The 16,598-nt window shown below is 41.8% G+C and overlaps 1 protein-coding gene across 1 annotated transcript in view; it reads left to right on the forward strand.

Annotated features, from left to right (window-relative positions):
- CFAP54 (cilia and flagella associated protein 54) overlaps nucleotides 1-16,598 on the forward strand; it is a 191,924-nt gene that overhangs the window by 93,604 nt on the left and 81,722 nt on the right. The window contains exons 29-33 of the mRNA XM_050935964.1: nucleotides 8,097-8,324; nucleotides 9,283-9,506; nucleotides 9,604-9,739; nucleotides 12,967-13,075; nucleotides 13,863-14,015. Of these exons, the coding sequence (XP_050791921.1) occupies nucleotides 8,097-8,324; nucleotides 9,283-9,506; nucleotides 9,604-9,739; nucleotides 12,967-13,075; nucleotides 13,863-14,015 (850 nt within the window). The remainder of the gene's footprint in view (nucleotides 1-8,096; nucleotides 8,325-9,282; nucleotides 9,507-9,603; nucleotides 9,740-12,966; nucleotides 13,076-13,862; nucleotides 14,016-16,598) is intronic.

Consider the following 16,598-nt stretch of genomic DNA (forward strand, 5'->3'; position numbering starts at 1 on the left):
GGAAAGCTACTGTCAAGGGGAACGATTACCCCAGGGGGCACACAGACCATAAACCCTACAACCGAGGACAGCCAAAGACCCCACATACCACCCAAGTAAAGCCACAGATACCCTACCCTTCAATCTCACCAGTCTCCAGTAACTCACCTCGGCCCAGTGACCCATCAGATGGAAGATGCTTTAAGTGTAATGAACTGGGACATATCAAGGCCAAGTGTCCCAAGAACACCATGCGAGTGCAATTCATTACACCACCATCACACCAAAGATCCCCAGGCCCGGATGCCTCTCAAATACCCTTGGAGCGAGGGAAAATTTGAGAGTGGGCGGAAAGAAGGTTACTGCGTGGAGAGACACGGGGGCACAAGTGTCAGCTATCCACCAATCCTTCGTTGACCCCAAATTCATCAACCCAAAGGCCAAAGTTACAATTTACCCCTTCATGTCACAAGCTGTAGACTTGCCTACAGCTCAACTGCCTGTCCAGTACAAAGGCTGGTCAGGAATGTGGACTTTTGCAGTCTATGACAATTATCCTATCCCCATGCTACTGGGGGAAGACTTGGCCAACCAGGTGAGGCGGGCCAAGAGAGTGGGAATGGTTACACGTAGCCAAACCAGGCAAGCTTCCAGACCCATTCCTGTTCCTGAGCCGTCCACAGAGGCCCCGTCTGTGTTACCAGAGACCCAGACAGAGGTAGTGGACCCGGATTCCATGCCTACCACTGAAACAGCCACAGCATCTCCAGTCCCCAGGCCCGGAACTGGAACAACAACCAGCACCAGCAAGTGCAACTACATCTTCAAACTCAACGCCAGAGGGCGCCAGCGAGCCAAAACTGGCAGAAGCGACAGACCAGCCATACCCAAAAGGCTCAGCCAGAGCCTGAAATACCCTCAGGTGCACCAGCGGAGAGCGGTTCACCAGCAACGGAAACAACCCCATCACCTACATCGCTTCCAGAGGGACCAAGCCCAAGTCCACAGTCTGAGGAAGAACTGGTGACCCCAGCCTCAAGGGAACAGTTCCAAACTGAGCAGAAGCAGATGACAGCCTTCAAAAGCTTGGGCGGCGGCACGGAGCACCCCACCGCCTCTCAGCTCTTCTAATCGATCCCGGTTTGTTATAGACCAAGGACTTTTATACAAGGAAATTCTTTCTGGTGGACACCGGGAAGAATGGCAGCCGCAAAAACAGTTGGTGGTTCCAACTAAGTACCGGGAGAAGCTCTTAAGCTTAGCCCATGATCATCCCAGTGGCCATGCTGGGGTGAACAGAACCAAGGACCGGTTGGGGAAGTCCTTCCACTGGGAGGGGATGGGCAAGGATGTTGCCAATTATGTCGGTCTTGTGAGGTATGCCAAAGAGTGGGAAAGCCTCAAGACCAGGTCAAGGCCCCTCTCCAGCCACTCCCCATAATTGAGGTCCCATTTCAGCGAGTAGCTGTGGATATTCTGGGCCCTTTCCCAAAAAAGACGCCCAGAGGAAAGCAGTACGTACTGACTTTAGTGGACTTTGCTACCCGATGGCCAGAAGCAGTAGCTCTAGGCAACACCAGGGCTAACACTGTGTGCCTGGCCCTAACAGACATCTTTGCAAGGGTAGGTTGGCCCTCCGACATCCTTACAGATTCAGGGTCTAATTTCCTGGCAGGGACCATGGAAAAACTGGGGGAAACTCATGGGGTGAATCACTTGGTTGCCACCCCATACCACCATCAAACCAATGGCCTGGTGGAAAGGTTCAATGGAACTTTGGGGGCCATGATACGAAAATTCATCAACGAATTCTCCAATAATTGGGACCTAGTGTTGCAGCAGTTGCTGTTTGCCTACAGGGCTGTATCACATCCCAGTTTAGGGTTTTCACCATTTGAACTTGTGTATGGTCACGAGGTTAAGGGGCCATTACAGTTGGTAAAGCAGCAATGGGAGGGGTTTACGCCTTCCCCAGGAACTAACATTCTGGACTTTGTAAGCAACCTACAAAGCACCCTCCGACACTCTTTAGCCCTTGCTAGAGAGAATCTAAAGGATGCTCAGGAAGAGCAAAAGGCCTGGTATGACAGACATGCCAGAGATCGGTCCTTCAAGGTAGGAGACCAGGTTATGGTCTTGAAGGCGCAACAGGCCCATAAGATGGAAGCCTCATGGGAAGGGCCATTCACGGTCCAAGAGCGCCTGGGAGCTGTAAACTACCTCATAGCCTTTCCCAATTCCTCACTAAAGCCTAAAGTGTCCCATGTTAATTCTCTCAAGCCTTTCTATTCCAGAGATTTACAGGTTTGTCAGTTTACAGTCCAGGGAGATGATGCTGAGTGGCCTGACGGTGTCTACTACGACGGGAAAAAAGACGGTGGCGTGGAAGAGGTGAACCTCTCAACCACCCTGGAACGTCTGCAGCGGCAACAAATCAAGGAGCTGTGCACTAGCTTCGCCCCATTGTTCTCAGCCACCCCAGGACGGACTGAACGGGCATACCACTCCATTGATACAGGTAATGCTCACCCAATCAGAACCCCACCCTACCGAGTGTCTCCTCATGCCCAAGCTGCTATACAACGGGAGATCCAGAACATGCTACAGATGGGTATAATCCGCCCATCTACCAGTGCATGGGCATCTCCAGTGGTTCTGGTACCCAAACCAGATGGGGAAATACGCTTTTGCGTGGACTACCGTAAGCTAAATGCTGTAACTCGTCCGGACAACTATCCAATGCCACGTACCGATGAGCTATTGGAGAAGTTGGGACGTGCCCAGTTCATCTCTACAATAGACTTAACCAAGGGGTACTGGCAAGTACCGCTAGATGAACCTGCCAAGGAGAGGTCAGCATTCGTCACACCATGCGGGGGTGTATGAATTCAATGTCCTTCCTTTCGGCCTTCGAAATGCACCCGCCACCTTCCAGAGGCTGGTAGATGGTCTACTAGCTGGACTGGGAGAATTTGCAGTTGCCTACCTCGATGATGTGGCCATTTTTTCAGACTCCTGGCCCGAACACCTACTACACCTGGAAAAGGTCTTTGAGCGCATCAGGCAGGCAGGACTAACTGTTTAAGGCCAAAAAGTGTCAAATAGGCCAAAACAGAGTGACTTACCTGGGCACCAGGTGGGTCGAGGAACCATAAACCCCTACAGGCCAAGGTAGATGCTATCCAAAAGTGGCCTGTCCCACGGTCCAAGAAGCAGGTCCAATCCTTCTTAGGCTTGGCCGGATACTACAGGCGATTTGTACCACACTACAGCCAATCGCTGCCCCACTGACCGACCTGACCAAAAAGACCCAGCCAAATGCAGTTAAGTGGACTGATGAGTGTCAAAAGGCCTTTACCCAACTTAAGGCGACGCTCATGTCGGACCCTGTGCTCAGGGCCCCGGATTTTGACAAGCCATTCCTAGTAACCACAGATGCATCTGAGCGTGGTATAGGAGCAGTGCTCATGCAGGAAGCAACAGATCACAACTTCCATCCTGTCGTGTTTCTCAGCAAGAAACTGTCTGAGAGGGAAAGTCACTGGTCAGTCAGTGAAAAGGAATGCTATGCCATTGTGTACGCCCTGGAAAAGCTACGCCCATATGTTTGGGGACGGCGGTTCCAACTACAAACTGACCATGCTGCACTAAAGTGGCTTCATACTGCCAAGGGGAACAACAAGAAACTTCTTCGTTGGAGTTTAGCTCTCCAAGATTTTGATTTTGAAATTCAACACATCACAGGAGCTTCTAATAAAGTTGCTGATGCACTCTCCCGTGAGAGTTTCCCAGAATTCAGTAGTTAAAAAGTGTTCTTAAAATGTAGAAGTCTGTTAGTTATATACTTAGGAGTATATGTAAAGGTGTATGTGTTGTATTAATCTGTTTATTTTCAAGTTCTAGAAGGAAATCGCCGCCAGTGAGCTTCCCCACTGTCTGCAATTTGGGGGGCGTGTCATAAACAGATAGCTAAGGGTTAATGTCTCTTTCACCTGAAGCACCTGACCAGAGGACCAATCAGGAAACCGGATTTTTTCAACTTTGGGTGGAGGGAATTGTGTCTCTGTGTCTTTGTTTTCTGGCTGCCTGCTTGCTCTGAGCTTTGGAGAAGTAGCTCTACTTTCTAGTCTTCTGTTTCTAAGTGTAAGGACAAAGAGATCAGATAGTAAGTTCTATGGTTTCTTTTCTTTGGTATTTGCATGAATATAAGTGCTGGAGTGCTTTGATTTGTATTCTTTTTGAATAAGGCTGTTTATTCAATATTCTTTAAGAAATTGCCCTGTATTGTGTCATCTTAATACAGAGAAACTATTTGTATTTTTTCTTTCTTTTTTATATAAAGCTTCTTTTAAGACCTGTTGGAGTTTTTCTTTACTGCAGGGAAATTGAGTCTGTACTCACCAGGGAATTGGTGGGAGGAAGAAATCAGGGGAGATCTGTGTGTGTTGAAGTGGCTAGCCTGATTTTGCATTCCCTCTGGGTGAAGAGGAAAGTACTTTTTGTTTCCAGGATTGGGAACAGAGAGGGAGATTCACTCTGTTTAAATTCACAGAGCTTGTGTCTGTGTATCTCTCCAGGAGCACCTGGAGGGGGGAAGGGAAAAAGGATTATTTCCCTTTGTTGTGAGACTCAAGGGATTTGGGTCTTGGGGTCCCCAGGGAAGGTTTTTCAGGGGGACCAGAGTGCCCCAAAACACTCTAATTTTTTGGGTGGTGGCAGCAGGTACCAGGTCCAAGCTGGTAACTAAGCTTGGAGGTTTTCATGCTAACCCCCATATTTTGGACGCTAAGGTCCAAATCTGGGACTAAGGTTATTACAGTTCCTGTTTGCCTATATGAAATGAGATGCTTGTCTCTGGGCTTATCTACACAGGGATACTCTCAGAAGTTAAGAGAAATTAACTAAAGCTATGAAGACAATGCACATAAAAATAATTCTAGATGGATAAAAGCTACAGCAAAATAAAGCCACTTTACCTCTGAATGAGAGCATCCATATATAAGTCTGTGTTTTGACTTATGCACATTGGACAGCTTTAACTGGTTTGTCTTAATATTCCTGGGAGTCCCCACGTAGACAAGCCTTCTGGGTGGACAAATGTAAACATGACAAACCCTATTTATAGAGTCATAGAATATTAGAGTTGGAAGGGACCTCAGGAGGTCCTCTAGTCCAACCCCCTGCTCAAAGCAGGACCAATCCCCAACTAAATCATCCCAGTCAGGTCTTTGACAAGCTTGACCTTAAAAACCTCTAATGAAGGAGATTTGACCACCTCCCTAGGTAACCCATTCCAGTGCTTCACCACCCTCCTAGTGAAAAAGTTTTTTCCTAATATCCAACCTAAAACACTCTCACTGCAACATGAGACCATTACTCCTTGTTCTGTCATCTGGTACCACTGAGAACAGTCTAGATCCATCCTTTTTGGAACCCTCTCTCAGGCAGTTGAAAGCAACTATCAAATCCCTCCTCATTCTTCCCTTCGCAGACTAAATAATCCCAGTTCCCTCAGCCTCTTCTCATAAATTATGTGCTCCAGCTCCCTGATAATTTTTGTTGCCCTCCACTGGACTCTTTCCAATTTTTCCACATCCTTCTTGTAGTGTGGGGCCCAACATAGTACTCAGATGAGACCTCACCAATGCTTAATAGAGGGGAATGATTGCGTCCCTTGATCTGCTGGCAACGCTCCTACTTATACAGCCCAAAATGCTGTTAGCCTTCTTGGCAACAGGGCACACTGTTGATGCATATCCAGCTTCTCATCCACTGTAACCCCTAGGTCCTTTTCTGCAGAACTGCTGCCTAGCCACTTGATCCCTAGTCTGTAGCAGTGTATGGAATCCTTCCATCCTGAGTCTAGGACTCTTCACTTGTCCTTGTTGAACTTCATCAGATTTCTTTGGCCCAATCCTCTAATTTGTCTAGGTCCCTCTGTATCCTATCCCTACCCTCCAACATATCTACCACTCCTCCCAGTTTAGTGTCATCTGCAACCTTGCTGAGGGTGCAATCCACGGCACCCTCCAGATCATTAATGAAGATATTGAACAAAACTGGCCCCAGGACCGACCCTTGGGGCACTCCGCTTGATACCGGCTGCCAACTAGACAGGGAGCCATTGATTGCTACCCATTGAGCCCGACGATCTAGCCAGCTTTCTATCCACCTTATAGTTCGTTCATCCAGCCCATACTTGCTGGCAAGAATATTGTGGAAGACTGTATCAAAAGCTTTGCTAAAGTCAAGGAATAACACGTCCACTGCTTTCCCCTCATCCACAGAGCCAGTTATCTCCTCATAAAAGGCAATTAGGTTAGTCAGGCATGACTTGCCCTTGGTGGATCCATGCTGACTGTTCCTGATCACTTTCCTCTCCTCTAAGTGCTTCAAAATTGATTCCTTGAGACCTGCTCCATGATTTTTTGAGGGACTGAGGTTAGGATGACTGGCCTGTAGTTCCCTGGATTCTCCTTCTTCCCTTTTTTAAAGATGGGCACTACATTAGCCTTTTTCCAGTCATCCAGGACTTCGCCTGATTGCTATGAGTTTTCAAAAATAATGGCAAATGGCTCTGCAATCACATCCACCAACTCCTTTAGCACCCTGGGATGCAGTGCATCTGGCCCCATGAACTTGTGCTCATCCAGCTTTTCTAAATAGTCCTGAACCACTTCTTTCTCCACAGAGGACTGGTCATCTCCTCCCCATACTGTGTTGCCCAGTGCAGTAGTCATGAAGACAGAAGTGAAAAAAACATTGAGTACATTAGTTTTTTCCACATCTTCTGTTACTAGGTTGCCTCCCCCATTCAGTAAGGGGCCCACACTTTCCCTGACCACCTTCTTGTTGCTAACATACCTGCAGAAACCCTTCTTGTTACTCTTAACATCCCTTGCTAGCTGCAACTCCAAGTATGATTTGGCCTTCCTGATTTCACTCCTGCATGCCTGAGCAATATTTTTATACTCCTCCCTGGTCATTTGTCCAATTTTCCACCTCTTGTAAGTTTGTTTTTTGGGTTTAAGATCAGCAAGGATTTCACTGTTAAGCCAAGCTGGTGGCCTGCCATGTTTACTATTCTTTCTACACTTTGGAATGGTTTGTTCCTGCAACCTCAACAAGGATTCTTTAAAATACAGTTGGCTCTCCTGGCTGTATTTGCTGATTTCAGTGAGGTTGCAAGGGCAGAATTTATCTCACTGTGTCTGACATTGCTAATATGTTATAATTGTGTACTTTTGAATTTTACAATAGGAAGCATTTTTTTCAGCACTCCTGCCAAGGGTCATGGTAGACTCTCCATCGCTGGCAATGTGACTTACTTCCATTATGTATTATTATATTGTGAGGCTGAATGTATTGATTTTTGTGCAAAGTAGATTAAGAATCTGGAATGGAAGGTGCTATACAATTACAAAATGTATTGCTGATAAGACCTCAGCTGGAATATTGTGTCCAGTTCTAGGTGCCACGTTTCAGGAAGAATGTGGACAAATTGGAGAAAGTCCAGAAGACAGCAACAAAAATAATTAAAGGTCTATAAAACATGACCTATGAGGAAAGATTGAAAAAATTGGATTTGTTTAGTTTGGAGAAGAAGTCTGAAGTGGGATATAACAGTTTTCAAGTACTTAAAAGGTTGTTACAAGAAGGAGGGTGAAAAATTGTTCTCATTAACCTCTGAGGATCAGACAAAAAGCAATGGACTTGCATTGCAGAAAGAGAGGTTTAGTTGGACATTAGGAAAAACTTCATAATTGTCAGGGTAGTTAAGCACTGGAATAAATTGCCTAGGGAGGTTGTGGAATCTCCATCATTGGAGGTTTTTAAAAACAACACCCATCAAGAATGGTCTAGTTATTACGTAGTCCTGCCTTGAATGCAGGGAACTGTACTAAATAACCTCTCTGTGTTAAATAACCCTTCCAGTCCTATACTTCTATGATTATCATTTTATTAATGTATTAAGTTCTTACTGAGGGTGAGTAATTTAAGAAAATCTTCATAATTTTAATGGATTATTTCTATCTAAGTTTTGAGATAGATGAATGACTCTTTGTTCAAAACTATACTTTGAAAATATAACAACATTTTGAAAAAATTATATGTAGGTTCTCGCTCATCGTGGTGGCCACTGGACATTGCTTCAAAATACCTGCCGAGAGCTTTGGAACCATAGTCAAGAAGCACTGTCAATTGCCAAGCATTCACATTCGCTTCAAGGATTATTTCCTATTACCAGAAATTTTCTTATCAGCACAATCTGGTTGCCATTCTATTTGGCATCAGATGCAATCCTTGATATGATAATTGAACTACAAACTAGTAATTCCCTTAAGGTAAACATGTATTTTTATTCATATGTCTATTTTAGTTAGTTCTTTGAATGGTATGGAAAAATGGAAAAAGGAATGAGGAGAAATTATTTTCTTGATCATTGATTTTGGTAACTTCAAACAACTACCCATAATACAGCCTGTGCAGAAGAACAGTATTTCTTAAGTTGTAGAATTATAACTTGCCTTCTAAAAACTTGCTTTACAAGAGACAATAAAAACTGAAGCCGTCTATTCTCATTACAATTTCCTCAATTTTACATTTACCTTTTCCTTTTATCTTTCAGTTTCTGTGTTGCCAATGAGAGCTGAGCAGGAAATGGTTTTCCTCTCCCATGGGAATTTTCAAGATTTTGAAAAATTTTCCATCTCAAATCAGGATGCAAAGTCGGAATCTTGAAAATTTTGCAAACCAAAAATCTGAAATTTGTTTTGGATTGGGTCAATCTAAAAGTTCTGTTTAGAAAATTTTGAAATACTTTCTTTTGATTCCAACCTTTTAAATGTATGTTTACTATAAATTAACTTAAATATTGAAATAAAAATTGGAATGAAATTTGAAAATGAAAATTTAAAATGAAAACCAAAAAAATGTAACTTTTTAACAATTTTGAAACTTTTTCATCAAAAATGTTCAAAATGGGAAACTGATTGTGAACAGTTTTGGTTTCAACAAATTCGCATTTTCTAACAAAAAAAAAGTTTTTCAAGAACTTCCCAACTAGCTCTAGTGCCTGTTACAAAGTATGTGGAGTGCCTTCCAAACCACTGATTAAAACAAAACGGAGCCCAATGACCAAGGTGGGAGGGGGGAGTCTATATGGCGAACAAAAAGAAATGGGCAAAAAGAAAAGCAATCTAGAAAGAATTACATTAAAACTGTGTAATTGTTCATTGCAATACAGTTAATTGCATTAAGTTTTGAAACTGTTCATTATAATTTATTATGTTCTACTCATAGATTTTTGATCCCGAAGGAGATTTCTGTGTTCCAAGTTGTGTAGGAGGAATTGCGGATGAGGATGGGGGTTCTAATCTTACTTTTTGCTGCCCTCTTGATGATATCAGTGTGGTTGACTTGAGATGGATATGTGGTCTGGTACTAAGAACTATAGAGCTCATGTATCAAATGAAGAAATGGGAAGCACTGGTACATATAGCTATGCATTTTAATACAGTTACACAGTAAGTAACACTTAAGGGCGTATGGAAAGGAAAAAGCTAGATTATTCATTTAAAACATAAGTAATTTTTATTTGTAATATTACTTGACCTTTTCCAGTGAAAGATATGCAGAACAAGTGACTCCACTTCTGGTATATGCACAAAGACAACTTCTGGAGAGAATACAGCAATTCGGAGGCCCAGATAGTCCTCAGCCTCATTTCATAAAATACCAGGGTGATAATGCAAACAAGGTGAACTATTTATTTAATTATTTAGTACTGAATCTCACTGTGAACTAAATCCTGAAAAATGTTTTAATTTATTGTGCTTTTAATAGATTAATAAGATTTCTCATAATGTTGTCAAACAGGAATCTTTAAGATTAAATTCATGATCAATACAGATCAAAGTTTATGCAACTGTACCATATTATGTGTATGTGACAAGGTACTGTGCCTCTTAATGGCAGTACTGCTTAATGATTGGTCCACCCTGCCATCTGATGTGACCCTTTAAGACTCTGAAAGGTCTGATTATAGATACCAGGACCTGGAAAATATTGGGAGAGAGGGAGCCATCCTGGGAGTCAGATGTATACAGGAGGAAATTCCATTGTTGTTCCTGTAAGCGGCTGAGGCCAGGAGCCTTACAGAGAGGGCAGAGCAAGGCTTCCCTCTCTCCCAACCAAATGGGCATGAGCTGGCCGAAGAGGACCAGCATAAATGCAGCCTCTTCCCCCATAACAGGTCAGATAATAGGAGATATCAGCCAGGAAAGACTGACCTGCTCAGGTCCCTGAAGCTTAAGGGCTAATAAAGGAAAAGAGGCCAGCTGAAGAAGAAGCTGGCAAAGGCTCTACAGCTGGTCAACCTATAACTCCTCTCCAGAGAGGAGGGCTCCTACTTGAGAAGGACTGGAGAATCTAATTAATATACCCCAGCTACAGGGGGGAGAGCTAGGAGACTCGTTTTAAGGAGAGTCTGAAAAGGAGTAATTCAGAGAAGAACTGGGAAGGGTTCCTTAAACAGAGACATTTCTCAGAGCAGGGTAAAAGAAAGAAACCAGAGACCACTAGTTGGACTGAGCCAGACAGGATGAATGCCCTGTGTATAGCGGATTAAGGTCCTACTTATGTTGATGACTATTGTTAATCAATGAGACTCCTGGAAAGGGAAGTGTTCTTTGATAAAGATGTCTGTCTGGACTTGTTTATAACTTGGGGGAAGGAAAACAGATGCAGGGCCTATGTGGTGTGCCAGGCCTCACTGAAAGGGAGTACACTGGGTACCTCCATGCCATCACATGGTCAGAATCTAAATTTGAGGCCTAAAATGCTTGACAGTATCCCTTGTAACTGAGAATATATATCTGGGTGCCATATGCGCTTCTTGATTAATTAAACTGTGCCCCTTGAAGTACTGCTTTGTTGCTATGTACTTGAGTACTTAACCCATAAAAAGGTCAGAATTACTCATATTGAGCAAGCCTGAATACTTAAAAAGCCAATGAAGAACATGAGAAGCCTGTACCAGGAATTCATACATTCAGAGTTTTCTACCACTCAAAGCCATGATTCTGTATATTTCGCAAATTTAAATACAGCCAGCAAATTCCATTGTAAGACACCAATGGCAGCAAAAAAATTTTTTTTAAAGTTAAGGTTTTTTAAGTAAGACTGATGTACTTAAAATCAAGTGTACAGTAATCTGTGCAATATGTTACAATAAGGTAGTATAAAAATGGCAAATGACATAATAATGGCATAATAAAATGGCATAATAAAAACTAATTTTAAATAATCATATTTAATATATTAGTTCAAAGACACCTAACATAAGAACGGCCACACTGGGTGGGACCAAAGGTCCATCCAGCCCAGTATCCTGTCTACTGACAGTGACCAATGCCAGGTGCTCCAGAGGGAGTGAATCTAACAGGTAATGATCAAGTAATCTCTCTCCTGCCATCCATCTCCACTTTCTGACAAACAGAGGCTAGGGACACCATTCCTTACCCATCCTGGCTAATAGTCATTAATGGACTTAACCTCCATGAATTTATCTAATTCTCTTTTAAAACTTGTTATAGTCCTAGCCTTCACAACCTCCTCAGGCAAGGAGTTCCATGGGTTGACTGTGCACTGTATGAAGAACTTCCTTTTATTTGTTTTAATCCTGATGCTCATTAACTTCATTTGGTAGACCCTAGTTCTTATATTATGGGAACAAGTAAATAACTTTTCCTTATTCACTTTCTCTACACCACTCATGATTTTACATATCTCTATCATATACCCCCTTAGTCTCCTCTTTTCCAAGCTGAAAAGTCCTAGCCTCTTCAATCTCTCCTCATATGGGACCTGTTCCAAACCCCTAATCATTTTAGTTGCCCTTCTCTGAACCTTTTCTAATGCCAGTATATCTTTTTTGAAATGAGGAGACCACATCTGTACGCAGTATTCAAGATGTGGCCGTACCATGGATAAGGGCAATAAGATATTCTCTGTCTTATTCTCTATCCCTTTTTGAATTATTCCTAACATCCTGTTTGCTTTTTTGACTGCCGCTGCACACTGTGTGGACGTCTTCAGAGAACTATCCACTATGACTCCAAGATCTCTTTTCTGATTAGCTGTAGCTAAATTAGCCCCCATCATATTGTATGTATAGTTTCCAATGTGTGTTACTTTACATTTATCCACATTAAATTTCATTTCCCATTTTGTTGCCCAATCACTTAGTTTTGTGAGATATTTTTGAAGTTCTTCAAAATCTTCTTTGGTCTGAACTAACTTGAGCAGTTTAGTATCATCTGCAAACTTTGCCACCTCACTGTTTACCCCTTTCTCCAGATCATTTACCCTCAGACAGTTTTGAGAGGCAGGATGCTATGCTCTGTACAGATATATATTGGTCCAGATCCTCAGCTGGTGTAAATTGCCATAGTTTCATTGAAGTTAATGTAACTCTGCCAGTTTATACCAGTTCTGGATATATAGTCCACTAAAAAATAATTTACTTTTTAATTGTCTAAAGGAGCATACCATGATTCTTACTCATTTGTCCTAATAATACAATAATATTTTATGAGAAACATGACAGATTGAAAGCTCTGATATGTAATAGTGTATTGCATGTCGTTGTATGGTTCTTAATTCTGGCACGCAAGAAATGAGGTATAGTTTTAAGTATGTAGATGTCTTGGGCCTAAATTTCCAAACTTGAATGCCTGAAGTTAGGCATGTGATTTTACATCTAGATTCTTAAATAAGAGGCCTGATTTTCAGAGGTGCAGAACATCTGAAGCTCTTGTTGATTTATACAGCATTTTCAGGTGCTTAGTATTTTTGAAAATCAGACCTCTTTTATTTAGCCATCTAAATATGGATTTAGGTGCCTAACCTGGGGAACCCACATTACAAAATATTGTCCATTTTAAGTATAAATAAGTGACTAAGTGGAAAACCTTCTTTTTTTAGATAAATTGCAGAAACTTCATTGGAAAACAGTTGCGTATTGCCAGCACATTTAATGAAGTGACAGTTTCTGGACACCATTTTGTTCCTGAGATGCCAGATATTTATACAGGTCAGAACACATTCCAATATAATCCAGTCCTTTCTTTCTCCAAAAAGTTTTGTTTTGCATTAATTTTTGCCCTACCTCAGAATATCTCTTTCATACAGATTTAGAAGCTGATTTTCAGTTCCGTGTGTCCCACTAAGTTCTCTTATCTTGCAGTATAAGCCTCCTTTCTCTTCATGTTGTCTTCTGTATCTTTACATTGTTTGCTAATCCAGCTGTTTCTCTTTGCTTTCTGTTTTTTCTTTTTGTTTTTACAAATGTATGAGTGCTTCAGAAATATTGTTTTGAAAGGGACTAGATAGCTTAGGTGCGTTGTAATGGTAAGAAGAGCTTTTCAAATCTATTCAAATTGGATAATAGTGAAAAGTTTAAAGCCTTGGCAGGTCCTTCAGAAAGAAAAAAAAGACATTGTTCTAAATATCACATGTGTGTCAAGGTTTCATGTACAAGAGAGGGTGTGGGGGTTGAATTAGGCACATTGAATAAAATCACTGAACAATAGATGACATTGAGAGTATAATATAAAGACAGCATTCTTGCTCTCACTTCTGGTGCCCAATGCTCCATCTATTACGTACAACAATAAAACATATCTGAAAAATTTAAAAGTTGTGTTATTGACTGTCTGTTAATGCTTTAGATTTATGTTCATAAAACAACTGGAAATCTAATCAACCCAGTGTATTAAATTTATTTTGTCTAATAGTTGAACAATTACTCAATTATGTCTTTGCTCTTATATTTTCACTGTAAAATATAAAAATTGTTCCTAATTACTACTTCCTTTTAGATGGCAGTCAAGCACAAGCCCTGGTTTGTGTCCCTCTTGATGTGACAGACACACTGAAATGTTTCAGAGAAACCCTAGAAAAATCTAAATACCACAGCAGAGCACTTAGACACAGCAGAAAATTGCTTTCACTATTTCTTGCTCACACACAAGGTAAGGTGTTTGTTATGGTGTCCCTTTATTATCCAATGTGTGTGGTTCCAAACCATCCCTATAACAAATGACTGCACCCGGTACATATTTTTAGTAGCAAATATTGGAAAATCAGTTTTTTAAAATCCAGTGATAGTTGTTGAGAGTAAAATAATAGTCTCTTTTATTTAAAGAATAATTCTGAATTCTTGTGAGGCCATAATGTAATCAAGCATTTTTCTCTTTAAGAACATAAGAACGGCCATAGTCATAAAAAAAAAAAAAAAAAAAGGAAATATTTTTTCATACAACACAGAGTCAATCCGTGGAACTCTTTGCCAGAGGATGTTGTGAAGGCCAAGACTATAACAGGGTTCAGTAAAGAACTAGATAAATTCATGGAGGATAGATCCATCAATGGCTATTAGCCAGGATGAGCAGGGATGGTGTCCCTAGCCTCTGTTTACCAGAAGCTGTGAATGGGCAACAGGGAATGGATCACTTGTTGATTACCTGTTCTGTTCATTCCCTGTGGGGCACCTGGCATTGGCCACTGTCGGAAGACAGGATACTGGGCTAGATGTAGGATGACCAGATAGCAACTGTGAAAAAACGAAATGGGGGTGGGAGGTAATAGGTGCCTATATAAGAAAAAGTCCCCCAAAATGAGACTGTCTCTTTAAAAACAGAACATTCGGTCACCCTAGCTAGATGGAACTTTGGTCTGACCCAGTACGGCCATTCTTATGTTCTTCATTACAGCTTCATTCATTCATTACAGCTTTCATTATCCATTTAATTCTTGTTGCCCTTTTTTGGCCTGAGTTATTGGCCAGTATTTGGGCCTCTTGATGAGTTATTTTCATTAGGAGGAGAAGTTGAAGATAGAGATAGGAATATCTCTAATACAGTCCTGTTTTTTTTTTTACAAGGATTGTATATAGAGTTCTGTTTCCCTGAACATAATAGAAACAAAGAACAGCAGGCAGTTTCTTTTTTCAGAAATCCAAGTCTGCCTTTCCAGTGAGTACTGTGCTTCAGAAAAGCTTCCGTCTCTAGGTTTCCTCGCAGTGCCACATGCATGACTGCATCTTATGTTTCTGCTGGCTTTCTTCTGAATTCACACTCAGACATACATCTGTAACCAGTATCTTAACCTTTGCATTTGCAAATAGTTTCAGTTAACCCCCTCTTATTTTCCCTGGGTAACTTCTTGTTCAGGCCTTGTCCTGCACCCAAGTGCCTTGAGATGTGGCTTCCTATTACTGCAATTGCTACATAAAGGAACATTTGATTGCTCCCCCTATTTAGCCTGAAAGAAGAGCTTTTAGGACAGTGAGGCCTTTGATTATCTATAGGTCAAAGACCCTCATGATGGCAGCCGTTAACATTTTCCAACATCACAACATTTATTTTTCAAGACACGGTGAATCGCAACTTTTTAAAAAATAAATGCAAGTAGATCAGCATTTATGAACATATCTACAATATGGTCAAATGTAGCCTCCTGAGTTTAAAACTGCCTATATTGCATTGCGTATGCAGTGTTGTTGCATCTTTGTTAGTCCCAGGATATTAGAGAGACAAGTGGGTGAGGTAATATCTTTTGTGGAGCCAACTTCTCTTGGTGAGAGAGGCAAGCTTTCGAGCTTCAGGAGCTGAAGAAGAGCTCTGGGTAAACTTGAAAGTTTGTCTCTCTGACCAACAGAAATTGATTCAATAAAACATATTACCTCACTGTCACATTCCAGTGTGTAGTCCAAACCAGTGACCACCTGCCCTGCACTCTTGGGTGCCTCACAGTGATTTGCTGTTGTAGCTCCCAAGCCGTGCCACTCACAAACAACCTGCCAGTGTGCAGTTCACACCTTGAGTGTCTGTGTATAGCTGTAGTTATGGTCCAGCAGCTCTGACCCCAGCAGCCTGTCAGCAACACTCCAGTCACACATTGGCTTCGACCAGCTATGGTTACTACCTGCAGGGTGACTCCAACACATCCCAGTCCCAATTTTCCCCCAAAACATGTGTTCTGCATCCTCCAAGCCTCTCCTGGACAGTTCAGTTATTAGAGGTCTGTTGCCCCTGTAAAGGATCAATCAATATTGAACAGTCTCCTACTTTAACTGGATTTACCAAACAGTTCAGTTTAAACACAGCACTGGTTTGGTTTAGATTAAAAAACAGTTTATTAACAAAACTAATAGCTAAAACTTAACAAGCTAGACTTGGTTCAAGGTAAAATCCTTACCACATGTTCACAGCAACAGGGCTAACCAAATTCTCAGATCAGAACCCTTCCCAAAGTTCAAAGACTGGGTCCTTTGTTTTAGGTGAAAGAGAGAGAGAAGTAGCTTGGGCTTTTCCAGCCCTTTCCTTTATAGTCCAATTAACCTTTAAAGTGAGTTCTTCTGAGGATTACCCTTCAAAGCAAAGTTTGTTCAAAGAGGGCAACGTAGAGTCTGGTAGTGAAGGAGGCTCCATGCTCTTTGCTTTGTCTTCTGCTATCTCCTCTCCTTGCTGTTTCTAAGACCCTGTTTACTTATGTGAGGTAAACTTTTTTTTCATTCCGAATACTTCTCTCTGGGCAGGGTTGTATGGTTTCAA

This window comes from Gopherus flavomarginatus, chromosome 1 (assembly GCF_025201925.1).
Source record: "Gopherus flavomarginatus isolate rGopFla2 chromosome 1, rGopFla2.mat.asm, whole genome shotgun sequence".
In the NCBI taxonomy this organism is placed as follows: domain Eukaryota; kingdom Metazoa; phylum Chordata; order Testudines; family Testudinidae; genus Gopherus; species Gopherus flavomarginatus.